The following is a 17,706-nucleotide window of genomic DNA, read 5'->3' as shown; positions in this document are numbered from 1 at the left end:
TTTTTCACGAACAGTGTGTGATCTGACTGACATTGCCTGTATCATTTCTGCTGAACTGCCACATGGAATCTATTGAACCAAGCTCTTGGTGATTGTTTCAGCCCGTATAAGGACTTCTTCAACTTGCACACTTTCTGTTCATTGCCTTGGGCTAGAAACCCAAGAGGTTGAATCATGTACACTTCCTCTTCAAGGTCACCATTCAAGAATGCATTCTTGATGTCCATTTGGTGTAAAACCCAATCCAGATTGGCTGCAAGAGAGAAAAGGACTCTAATGGAATTCATCTTGGCAACGGGGGCAAAAGTTTCAGCATAATCAACTCCATACACTTGAGTAAATCCCTTTGCCACTAAACGAGCTTTATACCTTTCCACTGTTCCATCAGCCTTATGTTTGACTGTGAACACCCATTTACATCCAACTGGAACCTTTCCCTTGGGAAGATCAACAAGTTCCCATGTGCCATTTTTGTGAAGGGCATTAACTTCTTCCCTCATGGCATTTGTCCATTCAGGAACTGAAAGAGCTTCTGCCACATTCTTAGGGATAGGGACACTGTCAATAGAGGTAAGGAAGGCACGGAATGAGGGTGAAATGTTCTCATAGGAGACAAAGTTGGAAATGGGATGTTTTGTGGTGCACAATCTGACCCCCTTCCTGTGAGCAATAGGACGGTCAAGATCATTAGCAGTAGAGGAATCATTTTCAATAGATTCAAGGACATCATTGGGAGCTAAAATACCTGAGTGAGTATGATCCTCCCTCGAGGAGTTTGGTGGCACAGGAGGTACAGCTTCCGGATTCTCTACAGCTCTTGGATTTGGCTGGCCTTTGTGACGGCGAGAAAAAACACGAAAAGGTGGAGGGTCAGGGAGAGAGGGAAGCTGAACTAGTTTCACCTCATGTCTACACTCCCCCTGAGGAGAAACAGGATAGAAAGGCTCATCTTCAAAAAAAAAAACATCCATGGAGACATAGAATTTACGAAAAACAGGATCAAAAACACGGTAGCCCTTTTGGGTGAAGGAGTAACCAAGAAATATGCAAGGTATAGCACGAGAGTCCGATTTCCCACGGGTGGGAGACAGATTTTGGACAAAACACCGACAACCAAAGACACGAGGAGGAACAGAAAGAAGGGGAGCCTTAGGAAAGAGAAGTTGATGTGGGGCTTTGTACTCTAACCGACGAGAGGGCATATGGTTTATAAGGTAAGTGGAACAAAGAACAGCTTCAAGCCAAAAACGTTTGGGAACATTCATATGAAGTAATAAACCTCCAGCCACTTCAAGGAGATGTCGGTTCTTCTGCTCGGCCACACCATTTTGTTGTGGTGTGCGAGCACAAGAGCTACGGTGAAGGGAACCATGCGAAGCAAAAAATTCCGTGAGGTCACTATGAAAAAATTCTTTTGCATTATCTAATTGGAAAAATTGGATTTCAGTTTGAAATTGAGTGAAGACCATCCGCTGGAAATCTTGAATGATTTTTGGTACTTCTTCCCTGGTTCGCATCGGATATACCCATGTAAATCTAGAGTAATCATCAATGAGGGTAATGAAATACTTGTAGCCACTCTCAGATGGTAAAGTAACAGGGCCCCACTCATCAGAATGAACAATGTGAAATGGAGATTCAGATTTACTATGTCTTTGAAGAAAAAGAGTTCTACAATGTTTACTCAACTGACACGTTTGACAAGAAAAGTCAGAGACAGACATTGACTTAAACAGATCTGGGAATACAACTTTCAAACACTCAAAAGACAAATGACCAAGACGACAATGCCATAAATAGACTTTTTTCTTACAGGATTGACTCATAGACTCTATAACATGAAGACCAACCTTATTATCCAGCATGTAAAGCCCATCAACCATACGACCCCTACCAATCGTCCTCCCCGAGGCCAGATCCTGAATCACACAATGAGAAGGGAAAAAAGTCACTGAGCAATTTAAGGAATTAGTAACACTACTAACAGAGAATAAATTAATGGGAAAGTTTGGAACATGAAGAACATCAGAGAGGGTAAGGCCAATAGGAAGAGAAAGGGTTCTTTGACCAGCTATGGAAGAGTATGATCCATCGGCTAGTCTCACCTTGTCTCTTCCAGAAAGAGGGTGATAGGTTTGAAAGTAAGAGGACGTACCAGTCATATGTTTAGATGCTCCAGAATCAATGTTCCATGGAGAGTCATGGGTGTGAGAAGCAACATGGAAAGCAGTGGCAGGGTTACCTGACGTAGATGCAAATGAGGTTGAGGGAGGAGTATCCATCTGACGAATTGCTCTACCATAGAGCTCTAAATGGTCACGGAAGGAATTCATAATGTCCTCCCTCGGGTCGGGTCCAGTGAGATGTGTCTGAGTCACTGTAGAAATGGTAGGCTGATGCTCCCGAGTAGCCATGTTGGCCATGTGATGTTTCTTTGTATTTTGCTGCCCGTACTTCTTATTCACCTCTGAACTTTGTTTCTTAGTCAGATCTTGAGCCCATTTTGGTTTCCCATGAATATCCCAACAGGTATCTTTGGTGTGTCGGGGTTTCTGGCAATGAGTGCACCACAATTTTTCCTTATCTTCTGTTTTTTTCTGGAGATCTCCTTTCCGGGAAGAAGATCCCCCACCAGTAGATACACCCCCTTTTGCAACTAACACAACAGCATCCCCACCAGGGCTGTTCATCAAATTTCTCCTGCTTTCTTCAGATTGTACAAGAGCATAGACTTCCTGAACAGAAGGGAGATCCTTAGAGCTGAGAATCTGAACTCTAATAGATTCATACATAGGATTCAGACCATGTAAGAATGCAAACACCCTTTGCTGGGAAACAATCTGTTTGTACTTCTTAGCATCCTCATCACATTTCCAATCCACACTCTGGTAGTGATCCAACTCCTTCCAGGCAGATGTTAAGTCAGAGTAATAGACCGATAAACACCTATCCCCCTATCTACAAGTAGAAGATGTTGCCTACAGTTGATAAATTTTGGCATAGTGTCTCAATTATGAATATGTAGACTTTGCTTGTTCCCAGATTTCATTCGCAGTTTCAGCCCACATGAAATTCTTCCTGATTTGAGGCTGCATAGAAACCAAGAGCCAGGACATAACAATATTGTTCTCCTGATTCCATCTATCATATTCAGCACTCCCGAAGGATGGTTCTTTTATCCTCCCATTAATGTAGCCTATCTTCCCTCTTGCAGTGATGTATAACTTGATCCCTCTTGACCATTCTAGGTAATTTAATCCATCAAGAGGAACAACAGCCATAGGGAAGGATAGGTCACCACCCCCACTCATTCCATTCAGCATTGTGGAGATTCCAGATGTGGCTGAATCTTCACTATTCATGATTTCAGGTTTAAGAACACACAACACCCAAGGCACACTGCCTCACAGAGTTGTTACAGAAAAGGGATCTTATGTCCTTCAGTCCACAAAAGAAGAAGCACTTCTGACCTGCGGTTTCAACATACAACTAGATACTTCTGACCTGCGGTTTCACAGAGAACCAAGAACAAACATTGTTGCTGCAGCACTTGGACTAGTCTGTATGACCTACAATTTTTGTAGGAATCCAATGAACAAACATACAAACACTGCAATGCAGTACATAACCAGGTCTGTATGACCTACGGTTTTACAGTTTTCATACAACTCCTTAGTAGAAAGAGAGACACAAGGTGATAGTTCACCATACACCTAATCGCCTGACACCAACTTCATGGTAGCCGAACAGTCACTGAGATCAATAATGTAGCCAAACAGCAAGAACAGTCAAGGAAAAAAAACTTCAGTCCATCAACAATGTAGCCGAATAGTAGTGGCACACCAAAGGAGAACACCACATTCGAATTTTAGGGTATCAACAGTCCATCGAAGGGTGCAAGAAAGAACAACAAAAAACAGTTTCAGTTCAATACCAGGGCACCCAAACAGCAGATGGACAGTACCTTCTTGAACTCCAGCCTCTCTGCAAACCAGAACCTCCTCTTCGTACAACAGGTGACAGCCTCTCTACATCCAAGCAATCAATGAAAACAGCATATGGGCTGGAATACGAAAAGATTTTGTACCAGAACTCTTTTCAGCGCTAGGAAGCTAAACAGTCAAGCCGGCACCTTCTTCCTTCTTGAAGTCGAGCATCAGGGATACAACTTCTAGGAGATGAAGAGGCAATCTACTCGGCATTGGAGAATGACCTCAACTAATTTGTTTTCAGGCCTGGGCGAACTTGCTCTGATACCATGTTGAGCAAGAGCAAGTGATAGACAAGAGGAGAGAAGAGAGGGAGAGAGGAGAGGAGAGCCGAGAGGACTGAAAGCCCCTATTGAACTTAGGGGGCGAAAGAATGATCTATTATTATTTATACTAATACAGCCGAACAATAATTAAAGAGGAAATTACATCAGTACCCTTATGGTACTGAACCTGAATACATAAACATAAACAACTGACAACAGAGATCTTATATATATATATATATATATATATATATATATCATAGTTTTCAAATTGCCAAGGCAAGGATAGGCAATAGAGGGTAGGGGTGTTCATTGTACAATTCAAAGTTCAAACTGCAAAACTGAACCAAACCAAACCGAATTTGCAGTTTATGGTTTCGGTTTGGCTTATTAGATTTTACAAACCAAACCAAACTGTAAACCACAAATATGAATATATAATATTATATATATAATATCTAAACCAAATGTATAAAATTATAAATATATAATAACTCTTTAATTTTATAATAAAGTAATAAAACAAAAGTTTCAACTTTTAACTTTTTAAGGGTGTCATTCAGGCTTTCTAATTGGATTAAGCCCAATAGAATCATAGAATGGCCCAAAGTCCCAAAACCGTATTAGAAACCGCAGCAAACCATAATAAAACGGTTTGGTCTGGTTCGGTTTCCATGCCAAAATGGTTTGGTTTGGTTTGGTCTGGGAATTTCTCAAACCGTAATTTACTAGTTTGGCCTGAGATCTTCTCCAAACTGCACCAAAGCAGACCGTGAACACCCCTAATAGAGGGATGCCTTGTCGCCTAGTTGCCTAGGCAATGGGATTTTTTTGAATAAAAATCATGAATCCTAGGGAAATTTCTTAGGTTCCATAGCAAGCAGCAGCCATCTTTCACTATTAATTGTCTATGATCTTCATAGAAAATGTATAAAAATCATTTAAAACATTGAAAATTGACATATTCATGAAAAATTAAAAGAAAGAAAAAGAAATTTCAAAAAATATATGGCTGAGACTCTATTTTTGTCCTAGAAAAAGAATAAAAGAAAAGATATACTGAAAGAAGAACAAGAAAATCAGTGTGTGTTGTTTGGACAAAATTTTGAGTTCTTCCATGCTTAATAGTTCAAGTTTTTAAGCCTTGAAGGGTTCAAGACAGTATACATCTTGATTGAGCACCATGTAAGAAAAATAATAAAAAGAAAAAAGTATTTTAACTCAAACTAAATAATTTAGTTTAATAATGTCCATTCAACTATGTGTCACTCTACATGTTAAGCTACCTTGGTTTTACCTAATTGTCATAGTTGGGTAGTATATCCTAGAGGTAGTCTCTATTTTATATGATAGTGGGTTGTTTTTGTATCATTGGTATAGTAACAATAGACATGCCTTTGCTGGGTTAATTGGTTTTTCATTTGGTTTATAACAATATGTTTGTGTTTTATTTTATCATTTAACGTATATAGTGTGTCTAGGTTTTTTAAGAGGCCACAAGAAAGTGTTATGGCTTTGTGAGCTCATTGCTCCACATGTTAGACTACCTTCATATTTCTTGATTTTTTTTTTATCAACAAGAAGAAATTGATTTTATTAAAATAAGACAGTTTTAAGTTACATAAAGAGAGGGTAACCTTTCACCCAAGAAGCAGAAAACTGAGAAGCAGAGCCCAAAACAACTGCTGGCACATAGAACCCCCTATTTAGCTAATGTGTCATCCATCCCATTTGCAGCCTTTCTTGTCCAGGTAAAATTAGCATTTAGGTCCCTCTCCAAGCTTTCTATTTCCCTTAGAGCATGTTTGTAGATCCAAGGTACATTGCACCCGTTGGTAGTCCATGAAATATAAAATACTTCATATTTCTTGATATTCCTAGTGAGGTAGTCTATCATATGATAGTAGATAGTTCATGTATTACTTGGGGTAGCAACAACATGAATGGATTCACTAGGTAATTTCATCTTTCATTCGATTGATAGAATGTCTATGTTTTATTAGAGGGTTGCAAAAAAGTTTGTGACCAAGTAGACTAATCGAAACCAAATCACCTTGTCATGCGTTCATGAGGTGATTTGATTTTAAATTTGATTATTAGCATGTTCGTGACTTGTTGGAGTGTCACAAGATAGTGTTGTGACCATGTGAACTTATTGAAATCAAATCACCCAGGCAAGCACTCGCTAGGTGATTTGTTTTTGTCTTTTGATTGATAGCTTTTTGGTGTTTCATTGGAAAGTCACAAGAAAGTATTGTGACCATGATGAGTTGTAGTTACTCATCTTCAATTTGCGGATGACATCATCATTTTTTGTGAAAATGGAGATAAGTTGGCAGCAAGGAACCTTAGGTTGGTGGTTAACCTTTTTGAAAAAGTGACAAATCTGAAAGTGAACCTCAACAAGAGTGTGATAGCCAGGATTAAACTAAACCAAGAAAAGATAAATATTTGGGCAGAGGAATTAGGTTGTCTGCGGAGTGAGTGGCCTTTGAAATATCTAGGACTCCCTCTAGGTGCAAACCCAAAAAACTTAGGTTTCTAGGAACCAGTAATAGAGAGGTTTGAAAAGAAGTTGGCAGGATGGAAGAGAAATTATGTCTCACTGGGGGGAAGGATTACTCTTATCAGAGCCACCTTAGCAAATCTCCCAGTTTACTATAGTATGCCTCAAGCTATTGGGAAGGAATTAGAGAAGATAATGAGGGATTTTCTGTGGGAACCTGATGAGAAGAGAGATCATCTAGTTAGATGGGAAGTAGCGACTAGAAGGAAGGATTTGGGAGGGCTGGGCATTGGAAGACTTATGGAGAGGAATGAAGCTCTCTTGGGCAAGTGGTTATGGAGATTCCCAGGTGAGACAGATAGGCTTTGGTACAAAGTGGTAACTGGTATACATGGGCTCTTAGAGAATGGATGGAATGCTGGAGTTTCCAGCAAGGCATCGAGCTATACACCATGGAAGGCAATTCACAGACTTCTCCCCTCATTCCTTAGTCATATAAGATTTTATCTTAATTCAGGTAACAAAATCAAATTTTGGGAAGATATTTGGGTGGGGGAGTCTTCTTTAAAAACCCTCTTTCCCTCAATTTTTGCTCTTTCATCCCTCAAAGGTAGACCCATTGCTGATTTTCTTGCCCCCTCCCCACCCTTGTCTGGTCTGACTTGGACCCTAGGACTTCACAGAAATGTTAGGGACTCAGAACTGGATTCTTTATCTTCTCTACTTCAGGTGCTTGATAGGGTGTGGCTTGACACTTCTAAACAAGACACTAGACTTTGGTCTCCCCATCCTTCGCGTGTTTTCAGTTGTGCCTCTTTCTTCAAGTTTTTGTCTTCTCCTGCCCAACCTGAGGAACCCTTCCCTTTACAGGAAGTTTAGTGTTGACCTATCCCTCACAAAGTGGGTGCTTTTTGTTGGGAAGTATATCATAGTGCAATTAACACTAGTGATCTGTTGCAGAGGAAAAGACCTAGTTGGTGCCTTTCACCAAATTGGTGCTATTTAAATAAGTCAAATGGTGAGAATGCTCTTCATATTCTTGTTTCCTGTCCTCTTGATAGTAGCATTTGGGATTGGTTTTTCTACCTATTTGGATGCAGGTGGGACACCCCGATGAGCTTGGAAAGATTGTTTGCGCCATCTACTTTTAGATGGCCAAAGCGAAGAGGGAGAATGATGTGGAGATGAACAACAGCAGCAGTACTATTGGGTATGATGGGAGGAAAGAAATCGGAGATTATTTGAAGATAAGGAAAGATGCAAGGCAGAAACGATAGAAAGTATTATGGTGAAGGTGATCTCATGGGTGAAAACACTGAACTTATTTTCAAATTTTACATTGGATGATATGATTAGGAATTGGCAGCTAGTTGCTTTCTCTTCCTCAGTGAAAAAGAAGATCCTGAAGGAGTGGGTGCCCCCTGAACCAGGATTTGTCAAATTGAACTTTGATGGCAACAGTTTCAGAAACCCAAGAAGATCTGGAATCGGAGGGGTTATAAGAAATGAAAGACGAAATGTGTTGGGGCTGTATTCGGGTCCCATTGGAATGGGAAATTCCATTACAGCTGAACTGAAGGCAATGGTATATGGGATACAAAAAGCTAAGGACATGGGGGTGGAAAGGTTGGTTGTGGAAGGGGATTCCAAAGTTATCATCAGTTGGCTAAAACAACACGACAGTACACCCTGGATATTCAGAAATGACATCAAGAAGATTAAAAGTCTATCCAAGGACATGCAGCTTTCAATTCAGTGGACCCATAGAGCATCAAATGGATTTGCAGACCAGCTAGCCAAACAAGGGGTGAACAGGGATCAATGTTTCTGGGCTCAACTGTAAAAATGAAAAGTACATTTACTAGTGGATGCACTGTAGTGGGGTAGTCGAGGCTACTCATAAACTATAACCCCTGTAATTTCTTTACATTAATGAAATTTCTTTTTACTGATAAAAAAAATGTGAGTATTAGAACACATGTTAGGCTGCCTTAGAGGTAGCCTCTATTTTTTCATATGTTAGTGGGTTGTTTCTGTATCATTTAGGGTAGGAAAAAGGCATGCACTCATTGGGTGATTGATTTTTCATTTGATTGTTAGCATGTCTGTTTTATAGTAGGGTTGCAAAAAGATATTGTGACAATGTGAACTCATTGAAACCAAATTACCCAAGCATGCAATCATTCTAAGATAGTCCAAATGCTAAGTTGTCACAACTAGTTCAAGTACAAAATGAGAACTGACTTACATGTTTTTGTGCCACCTGAAGAAATTATTTGGTTTGAAATGATAGATGGCATTGAACAATCCAGGAAAACCTGCTCACCTGTAGAGGGCAATAACAAATGAAGCAATGCAACAAGAAGGTATCCATGTAAGCGTAGGTAAGACCCAAAATGACAATTATAAAGTTAATTAATTGGTAGCTCTATTTTCTTGTTGATATTATTCTTATGTGCATGAAAATATTCTTTTTTTTTTCTTTAGGAAGGAAAGTAGGAACCCATGATCTTAATAAAACTCTATAAAATCCAATATCTTGGTAGTATAAACATGAATTCACCATAGATAGAAATCAAAAGGACAACATGAAATCACCACCAATATCTTGATTCCCCAAGGACTCAAAAGGAGGTGTTTGAAAGTTTGGGAGGTTGACCAAAAAAGGCAATCCCTTTAAAAAATTACTCCAGTAGCAACCATTTGCACAATTTGGGATGAAAGAAATAAAAGGACATTCAGCAATAAAGTTTCCTCTCCTCATGGCTGTGAAGTGGAAAAATGATAGGAATGGCATCTCCTTTGTGTGTGTGTGTGTGTGTGTGTGTGTGTATGTGTGTTTGAGATTGATCAATTGTATATGCTCCATAGAAAACTGACTTGACACTTGTTTTTTTTTTTTATCAATAACACTTTCATTAAATCATCAGTAGAAAATTTACAGAAGGAAGACAAACACACTTATCTTCCAACAGCCACAAAGAACCTCATGAAAGGAAAAAAAGAAGAAAAAGAGAAAAGAAGACACTAAAGTTACAGCTTAGCCCAAAACAGTGAATCCTTTCTGCCCCTTGTTTAGCTAAACCGTCAGCTAGGGAATTAGCCGATCTTTTAACCCAACATGTCTTAACTTCCATCTGACTTGACACTTGTTTGTAGGTGCCTATTGTTGAGATCCATGGTACATGGGCAGAAATCAAATGTTATATTAACACACTAATTCTTGCTGTTCCCAGAAAAAGCATAGAAGAACCTCAACTTAATGTTGACCAGTGTAAAAAGGCCCTCAGTACGTAAGTATGGAAATCCATGAATTTTCGAAAAGTTGCAAGTGAAATCATCAAAATATAGTCCATGTTCGAGTAAAATAAATAAATGATTGCAAATTTAACAACCATCTTGATATCTACATCCAAATGAACTCACAGGAATTGGAAAAACAGACCTCTCTGATGCTTCGATCCTGGTAATGGTTTCTGCATGGAAAACCATTGAGTATCCAACTTCTCTATTCCTTTAATTTCAAAAGCAATCTTCTCAACCAGAAGTGACCATGGATCATCAGATTTATGCTCCCTCTCAGATATCTTGTTAGTGGCATTCGAGTTACAAATCTCAATGATCACAATAACTGAATCGCCAGGCCTATACACATCTTTATCTGTTCGTATCTTCAAGGCTGGAGAACATGCAGCATCGAGACCAATGGAAGATCCATCAACCCTTTTCTCATCAGATATAAAGGAACCTCCTACCCCCAAAAAGGAGAACCGACGAGAAATGTTTGGAAGCATTTCCTCAGCACATCATTAAGTACCAGAATTATTTGACTTTCCAACTTCACAATTGGTTGAATAAAGAATCAGATACCTTTCTTTCTATTTGGACATGTCTTGGCTGCATAAAAATGGCAGTAATCCATGAGAATATAGAATCAGATGCCTTTCTTTCGTGTTCCTTCATGAGATAATATATCACTATCCCATAACATACAACAAGTACGATAGAAAGAAGACATTAACAGTAACCAATATACCAAATCATTAGAAATATACCCATAACTTAGAGGCCTCAGACTGGAGACAACGGTGTTGATTCATTTCAGGATGCAACATTTAAATTACATGGAAGCATAACGTTCAGCTGAACTATAAGTAAGCATAAAAGCATAACAATGTTGCCTAACAACTTCAAAATTTAGTTGACGATAGCATTTCATCAAAAATTATTGCAAACATCAGAAAGAATGACAGACTTTGTTGACTGAAGTAAATCAAGCATATTTATAACTGTCCTAGAAATGTTGCAGAATTTTACTGATCAAACTACACGGGAATATATACATAATCGATAATGATCATAAATTAAAAAAAAAAAAAAAACAGCTATCATTGTATAAATTCAATTGATCTGAAACGTCTTGGGATGTTCTAATCGAAAAAACTTAAAATAATTGGGAACTACGCCTGACATAATGCCCGATCGCAAAAATATGCCAAGACAATCACAGAATATTAGAGAAAAGTAACCATTTCAGAACCCTGATACTTTTGAAAACAGAGTACTTAGAGAATCAAAATAATGCAATGCCGAAGTCAGAGCTCCATAAGAGAATCGCAAAAATTAATTGATTTCATCCGTTCAATCGGAAGTGAGATTTAGTAAACAGGACATTACTAGTTCAAATAGGTGTCAAATCAAAGAAAAACAGATAGTAAAACGACACCAGTTGATGCATGGAGAAAAATCAAATAAAAAGGCAAAACAGTCGTAAATTCAGAGCGTATGTGTAGCCAATTTCAGAGAGATAATTAACTAGAAAAAAAGGGGAAATGAATCATAAAATGGATGGAAGGAGAGTACCCTGAATCAGCGCAAGGCATCTTTATTTTCTAATTCTTCAATTTCTCCCCATCTTACTCCGCGTGTATTTCTCAAAGACGAAATTTAATCGCGGGGAGATCACGGCCAGAGGAAATCTGTCTTCGGCGCCACTTTATTACGTAAATGCCCTCTTCGGTACGTTATCATGGACAGCGGGACAGATCACAGAATTTTTATTTGCTATTGCTGGTGGGATTCCGAAAGTCCGAAACCCAATCTGACGTCCTATCGGATTAAGAACAGAGACCGATTAAAATTTATTATTATATTATAAAGTTTAACATTATTAAACTCAAACTGTTATATTTTGAACTTTTATTTTATATATATATAAGTTAAAATGTAATTAATTTTTTAATAACCTTTCAAATTTTATTTATATTAAGCATCTAGATTAAAATCCAAATCCGATCCATATGCCAATAACCATAAAATTAGTAGGGCTGCAAGTCAGGCCGGGTTAGGTCGGGTTGAGACCAACCCTAACCCAATCCTAAGTTCTAAACCCCAACCCAACCTTCAACTCGACCAACCCAACCCTAACTAAATTCCTTCAATACTAAACCAACCCAACCTTCTTCTCATCCCTTAGAATTTCTCAATTTTAGATCTTAACTCAACTTTTACTACATATATTAATCATATGTTTCATTGTTACTTGTTTACTGACGTTTTTTTTGTTCTTTTGGTACAAAACTCAAAAAAACAAGTGTTAGAAATGACTATAGTTTATTATGAGTTATGACTTACGATATATCTTTCTTGGGCGATAAACAACACAGAGGAGATGAAGAATAAAATTTTCAAAAAACATAAAATAATGTTATTAAGGTTTTAGTCTTTCTAATTAGGATTAAGTGAAGTGATTATCTTAAAAGAAACACATGATACTAGTGGTAGGGCTATACAAATATCATGCATCTAAACAAATCAATGTATGTTATATATTACATATAATATATATTTTATATATGACATGTACTATAGAGTTGGTTTCAGGTTGGGGTTGGGTCGAGTTGGCTAAAGGGTCAACTCTAACCCAACCCGAAGTAAAGTTGGGTTCATGAATTTCAACCCTAACCCTAACCCAAACATCAACTCAATCCAACCCAACCCAACATTTTCGGGGTGGATTCGGGCCAACCCGCCCCAAGTTGCAACCTTAGAAATTAGGGATGCAACGGATCAGATCGGATTCAAATCAGGGTATATCCCAAATCCGATATGACATTTAAGATCTGATCCGATTTGAAGATCCGATCAGATTTGATAGGCCTCAATTTGAATTCAAATCCTATCGGTAAGTTGGATCTTCGGATCTGATCCGATTCAACTTATTTTTTTTAAATAATAAATTATTAAGAAAATTAAAATATACCAATTCAAATAAAGGAAAAACAAAAAATACAAGTATTTTTTTAAATTATTTTCATCATATATATCATGATTTTATAAAAAATAAATAATATAACAAATTTATAAATAAATAACATATGTGTATTATAATATATATATATATATATATATTCTTATATTTATAAATATATAATATACATTGGATCAGATAAGGGTGACCCGAATTTGATCCAATTTTATGATTGGATTATATTATTTGACTTGATACGATCCAAAAATCCAGAAGGGGTGATCCTAATTTGACCAACTAGGATTAGATTGATCCATTTGCACCCCTACATGAAATCTCATGCATGTAAGACTGCACTCCCTATTACAACTTTTTTTTTTTTTTGTAAGAGTATTGGCTAATGGGTTCGACTATAATATAGGAAAGATATGATAACTGAAAACTTACAACCAGTCAACTGGAATCATAAATGTGATAGCCAATCAGTTGTTATTTATCAAAATTCATGGGTGGGTTTTGATTGGTCAAAACTTATCCCATATCATGTCTTTCCAGCATCATAGATTTTCCTTAGACTAATATGTCGACACTTTAAACCTTGCATTTTACCATATGCCCATTATACCAATTACCACTATCAATTGATCACTTGATAAAAAACATTAAGTACAAGTTTTTTATGTTTATATTATATCTATATCCCTTTTGAGTAGTTTGAAAATTTGAATTGGATGGTAATGATGATGATCAATGATGACAAATTCATTTATATCCCTTTTTAATTTTATATGATTAATGTATTTATATCCTCTTTCGTTTTTTAGAAAACTATTTATCTAGCTAAATGCACTTACTCGAATAAATGTGCTTGGGAAATAGTTACATGGGTGGGAAGCACTTATCCAAATAAGTGCATTTTTTATCCATATTCTTTTATTTCCCAGGTAAATAATATAATGATTGTTTTAGCCATAAAAAGTCCTTATTAAAAGGGGCAATTTTGTCCAATCCAAATATTAGCAACTTTCTCCCAGGTAAAAAAATTACTTACCCACCAAGTGATGAGGTTACAAATGGATCAAATCATGATTCAATCTGATCCAATTCGAAGCCTAATCCCATTTTTTGGATCCAAATATCACTATTTCAACTCTTTGGATTAGACCGAATAATAGGATCCACTATTTTATTTATTTTTTTATATAAAAAACATGTATATGTTTGATGAAAATAGTTAAAAAGATAATTGTATCTTTTGTTTTTCTTTTGTTATAGTTTAATTTTCATTTAATAATTTATTATTTTTTAAATTCAAATCAAATCAAAAACCGAATATCCGACTTACTTACCGGATTCGAATTCAAATCCCTCTTTGTGAGATCTGATCAGATCAAATTCAGACACACCATGATTCGAATCTGATCTGGTCCCTTTGCATCCCTACCAAGTGATACCCAAAGAAAATAAATTTTTCATGAACCCCACATAAATCTCAAAAAAAAAAAAAAAACATGAATATCTTGATCAATAGAAACCCAAAATCCTATTGACCCACTATCTCTCCTCTCAAAATCTTAAAAAATGAACAAACCCTACAAGTAAGTGTTTCCATGGTGTATCTATACATATCTAACTATTTCACAATGTAGCATCCATATATCCCATGGAAAAATCGAAAGGCATGATACGGAAAAGCTTTGACCATCAAAACACCCCTGTTAATTTTTACACCCCTATTAATTTTATAATTACCACCTGATTGGTTATCACTTCTAGGATGCCAATTGATTGGTTATATATTTCCTCAATATCATGTCTTTCCTATAATTACCAACTTGTAGGACAAGTAAGCTGGTAATTTGGAATATACAGAGGGGAGTTTGTGGGTGCCCTCCCAATCACATTGTATAGGACAGCCAATACGAGTCGTCACTGGACTTCTATGGAGAGGGATTCATTATACTTTAATTTCCCACCAACCAAACAAGGGAATGTTCATATGCTATGTTGCAAGTCACCGTAACCAGAGGGGGCTAATGCTGGTTGACAACCATTTCCAAACCCGGTCTTTGGCCTGGGTTTGGACTCGTTGAGAATTTTTGGAAGAGCTCCCTTCATAGTAAATCCCTGTAAAAAAAATAAAAATAAAGATAGGATAATTTGATAAACATAAACTATCATATGCAAAGCATTTTTTTTCCTTTTTTTGTGTGGTTTCTAGTATGTTAGGCGGATTTAAGGCAAGAGGAGAATAGCCATATTACCCCATCGATTTGGCATGTTTGGCAGGGTTTTATTATATTTCATTTCTATATTTACGGTTTTCCACCAAAATAAATCATTGATAATGATTTTCAGGTCTGAAAGGGGCTTACCAGCCTTAAGCTGTAAAGATTAAAGAGTGAAAAATCTCATACAGATAAGACCTTTTCTGAAGAAAACAAGGAAAGAGTTGTTTAAAGATTAATTTGGGTATTTTGAAAAACTTAAAAGGCCACAAGATGCCTACATGACTATACCTGACAGAATGGTAACAGAAGAGGTAATTTAATACACGATTGAATGATTGGGGAGGTATTTGGGGCTTTTCACAGTTCAGGTTTTCAGATAGTAACATATCCCCCCAGGGGGATTTTGGAATTTTCCCTTAAAATGACACCAACACAGCGCAGTTATCATTTATGGCAACACTATGAAGGGAATGGGATTGATTCTTAACAAATAGTAATCTAAAGCTTTTCAACATAATTGACCACGGGCTACTTTATGATGTAGCTATTTGCACATTTCCCCTTTTTTTCCATTTCTTTTTCAGCCTCGGACATTCAGTAAAGTTATCATCCCCAAAAAATCCCATAATGAAAAACTAGACAAACCAATGTACAACCACAATGCCAAAAGCCAGTCCCACAGGCACAAACCCCACCAACCAACTAACCAAGGAAAAGGAAACACAACATGACAACAAGGACAAAAAGACCATTACATTACAAAGCCCCGAAGAGAGCATGCAGCAACTCCCAGATTATGGGAGGATAAGGCCATATTTTAACTTACCTGGGGTCCACAATGCGGACCCTATGGACAAGAATACCAACCTGCCGGTCTTTTAAATTACAAGGCTACTTGTGACGGCTGCCTCCAATGAGAAATAGACACTGGTTTTTCGAAATATGATCACACACAAACCAGACCATCATTGACGAGATTCCAGCCTTCTTTCTGCAAGCTCTTCAACCATCCAATGAGACGATGTTATCTGTTTGAATCTGTTAACAGTGCCAGGACCTCATCATCATTGAAGGTTGTCTCTGCTGCATGATCAAGAGGAGTCTTGCCTTCCCTATCTACAGCATTTGGATCAGCCCCCCTGCAACCAGATCAGTAGTAATTGTTCAGCAGTCCTTTCATAGAAAATGAAGGATAAGAGAGCAAGAAAAGTGTTTCTGTCTTGAAGAACAAATACTTTGATATATAATAGTATACAACAACAAAGAACTTGAAAACATAAATTCAACAAGATTTGATTTGTCTAAAGTCCAGATAATCTTGTCAGAAATTTGTCAAAGCCTTCAAATGTCTCAATCACAAGATAAACCAGTAAAACTGCTTGACTGAGTACAATCATCCAAATATTTGTACAAGATATGTACATGATTTTCATAGCAGCAGGTTACTGTTTCTTACAGTCTATAGGTCTATGTTATTGTGGACTGGGATTACACTCTTCCTGAATAATGTTGGGGAAAACACTTTCAACTAATTCCAAGACAAAGATACGGGGTATAAACCTAAATGATGAAAGGTACTGAAAACTAGACAATAGAAGGTAAAGAATACAGGAATTCTAAGAAGTGTCCAAAGTTGCTAAATGGCCAACACCAAGAAATCTATTGACAAAAATTTAGCCAAATACGAAGCATGCCCAAATGGTAGCTAAAATGATGCTGTCCCAAATGCTCTCGTCTTATACAAAGAATATTATCACCCATTTATGATGACAACAAAAACAAAAATAGAACTTTAGCTATAACAAACAGTACAAGATACTACTATAGCCCCACATCTTGTGTAGATTACTCTTTTTCATCTTCACCCAAAAATAACAACAATAATAATAGCCCCATAGTAACCAAGAATTTGCAAATCGTTATATGGTACTATACACCTTGTTAAGTTTTCCACATACAACACCCTTCTGGTATGTAGGATGCAAGAAGACTTCAGCAATGTCTACATAAAAATTAAAAGAAATTCCTAGTAATGTCATTAAAGTTCATGAAGTTTTGTTTTCTAAGAAAGTAACCTTGCAAGAAATTTGATCTGAAATAAAATAATTTGAGTTTGAGCCCTAACCAATGATTCATAAATCTAACAGAGGATCAGGAAATACCATTAAAGGGGTCCCACCTAAGAGATTATCCAGGTCAAAATACAGCATTATTGCAAGGCTAACTGGGTAAATAATGCAGTCATTTGGGAGTGGAAGAACAATCTTATTACAACTCAAACTACAAGTTGTGGGTGACAAAATAACTGCCATCTCATGGCAATTTTGTACATTCAATCTTCTTACCAAAGGCCTATTAAATGGTTAGTCATCCTATAATACATTAGTAATCTAAGGTTTATAAGTTTATTGCTTGCACAAGAAAAGGTCCCCAAATTTATCTCAAGCTTATTGCAAGAATAATC

General features: G+C 37.1%; 2 protein-coding genes across 14 annotated transcripts in view; both read right to left on the bottom strand.

Moving 5' to 3' along the window:
- The window catches only part of LOC148853375 (immunoglobulin), a 40,693-nt gene extending 28,813 nt beyond the window's left edge, over positions 1 to 11,880 (bottom strand). For 11 of the 12 annotated variants that reach the window (XR_016112959.1, XR_016112958.1, XR_016112960.1 and 8 more), the window contains exons 1-3: positions 11,625 to 11,854; positions 10,207 to 10,658; positions 9,010 to 9,087 (exon numbers count right to left, since the gene is read on the bottom strand). Coding sequence is in view for 8 of the 12 variants with exons in the window: in XM_088984782.1 (XP_088840908.1) it covers positions 9,010 to 9,087; positions 10,207 to 10,555 (427 nt within the window). In the remaining 4 variants the exon portion in view is untranslated. Of the gene's footprint in view, positions 1 to 9,009; positions 9,088 to 10,206; positions 10,659 to 11,624 lie in introns of all 12 variants that reach the window. The other variant, XM_088984780.1, reaches the window with a different exon arrangement.
- A 3,824-nt stretch (positions 11,881 to 15,704) lies between these two features.
- Positions 15,705 to 17,706, bottom strand: part of LOC148853374 (ADP-ribosylation factor GTPase-activating protein AGD3-like) — a 39,406-nt gene continuing 37,404 nt past the window's right edge. For both annotated transcript variants that reach the window (XM_088984778.1, XM_088984779.1), the window contains exon 19: positions 15,705 to 16,381. In XM_088984778.1, the coding sequence (XP_088840904.1) occupies positions 16,267 to 16,381 (115 nt within the window). In that variant the 3' untranslated portion in view covers positions 15,705 to 16,266. The remainder of the gene's footprint in view (positions 16,382 to 17,706) is intronic.

Source organism: Nelumbo lutea, chromosome 4 (genome assembly GCF_056320005.1).
Source record: "Nelumbo lutea isolate HS-2025 chromosome 4, American lotus-T2T, whole genome shotgun sequence".
NCBI lineage: Eukaryota > Viridiplantae > Streptophyta > Magnoliopsida > Proteales > Nelumbonaceae > Nelumbo > Nelumbo lutea.
Note: the sequence above shows the minus strand (reverse complement) of the source record. Positions and strands in the feature narration are given on the sequence as shown.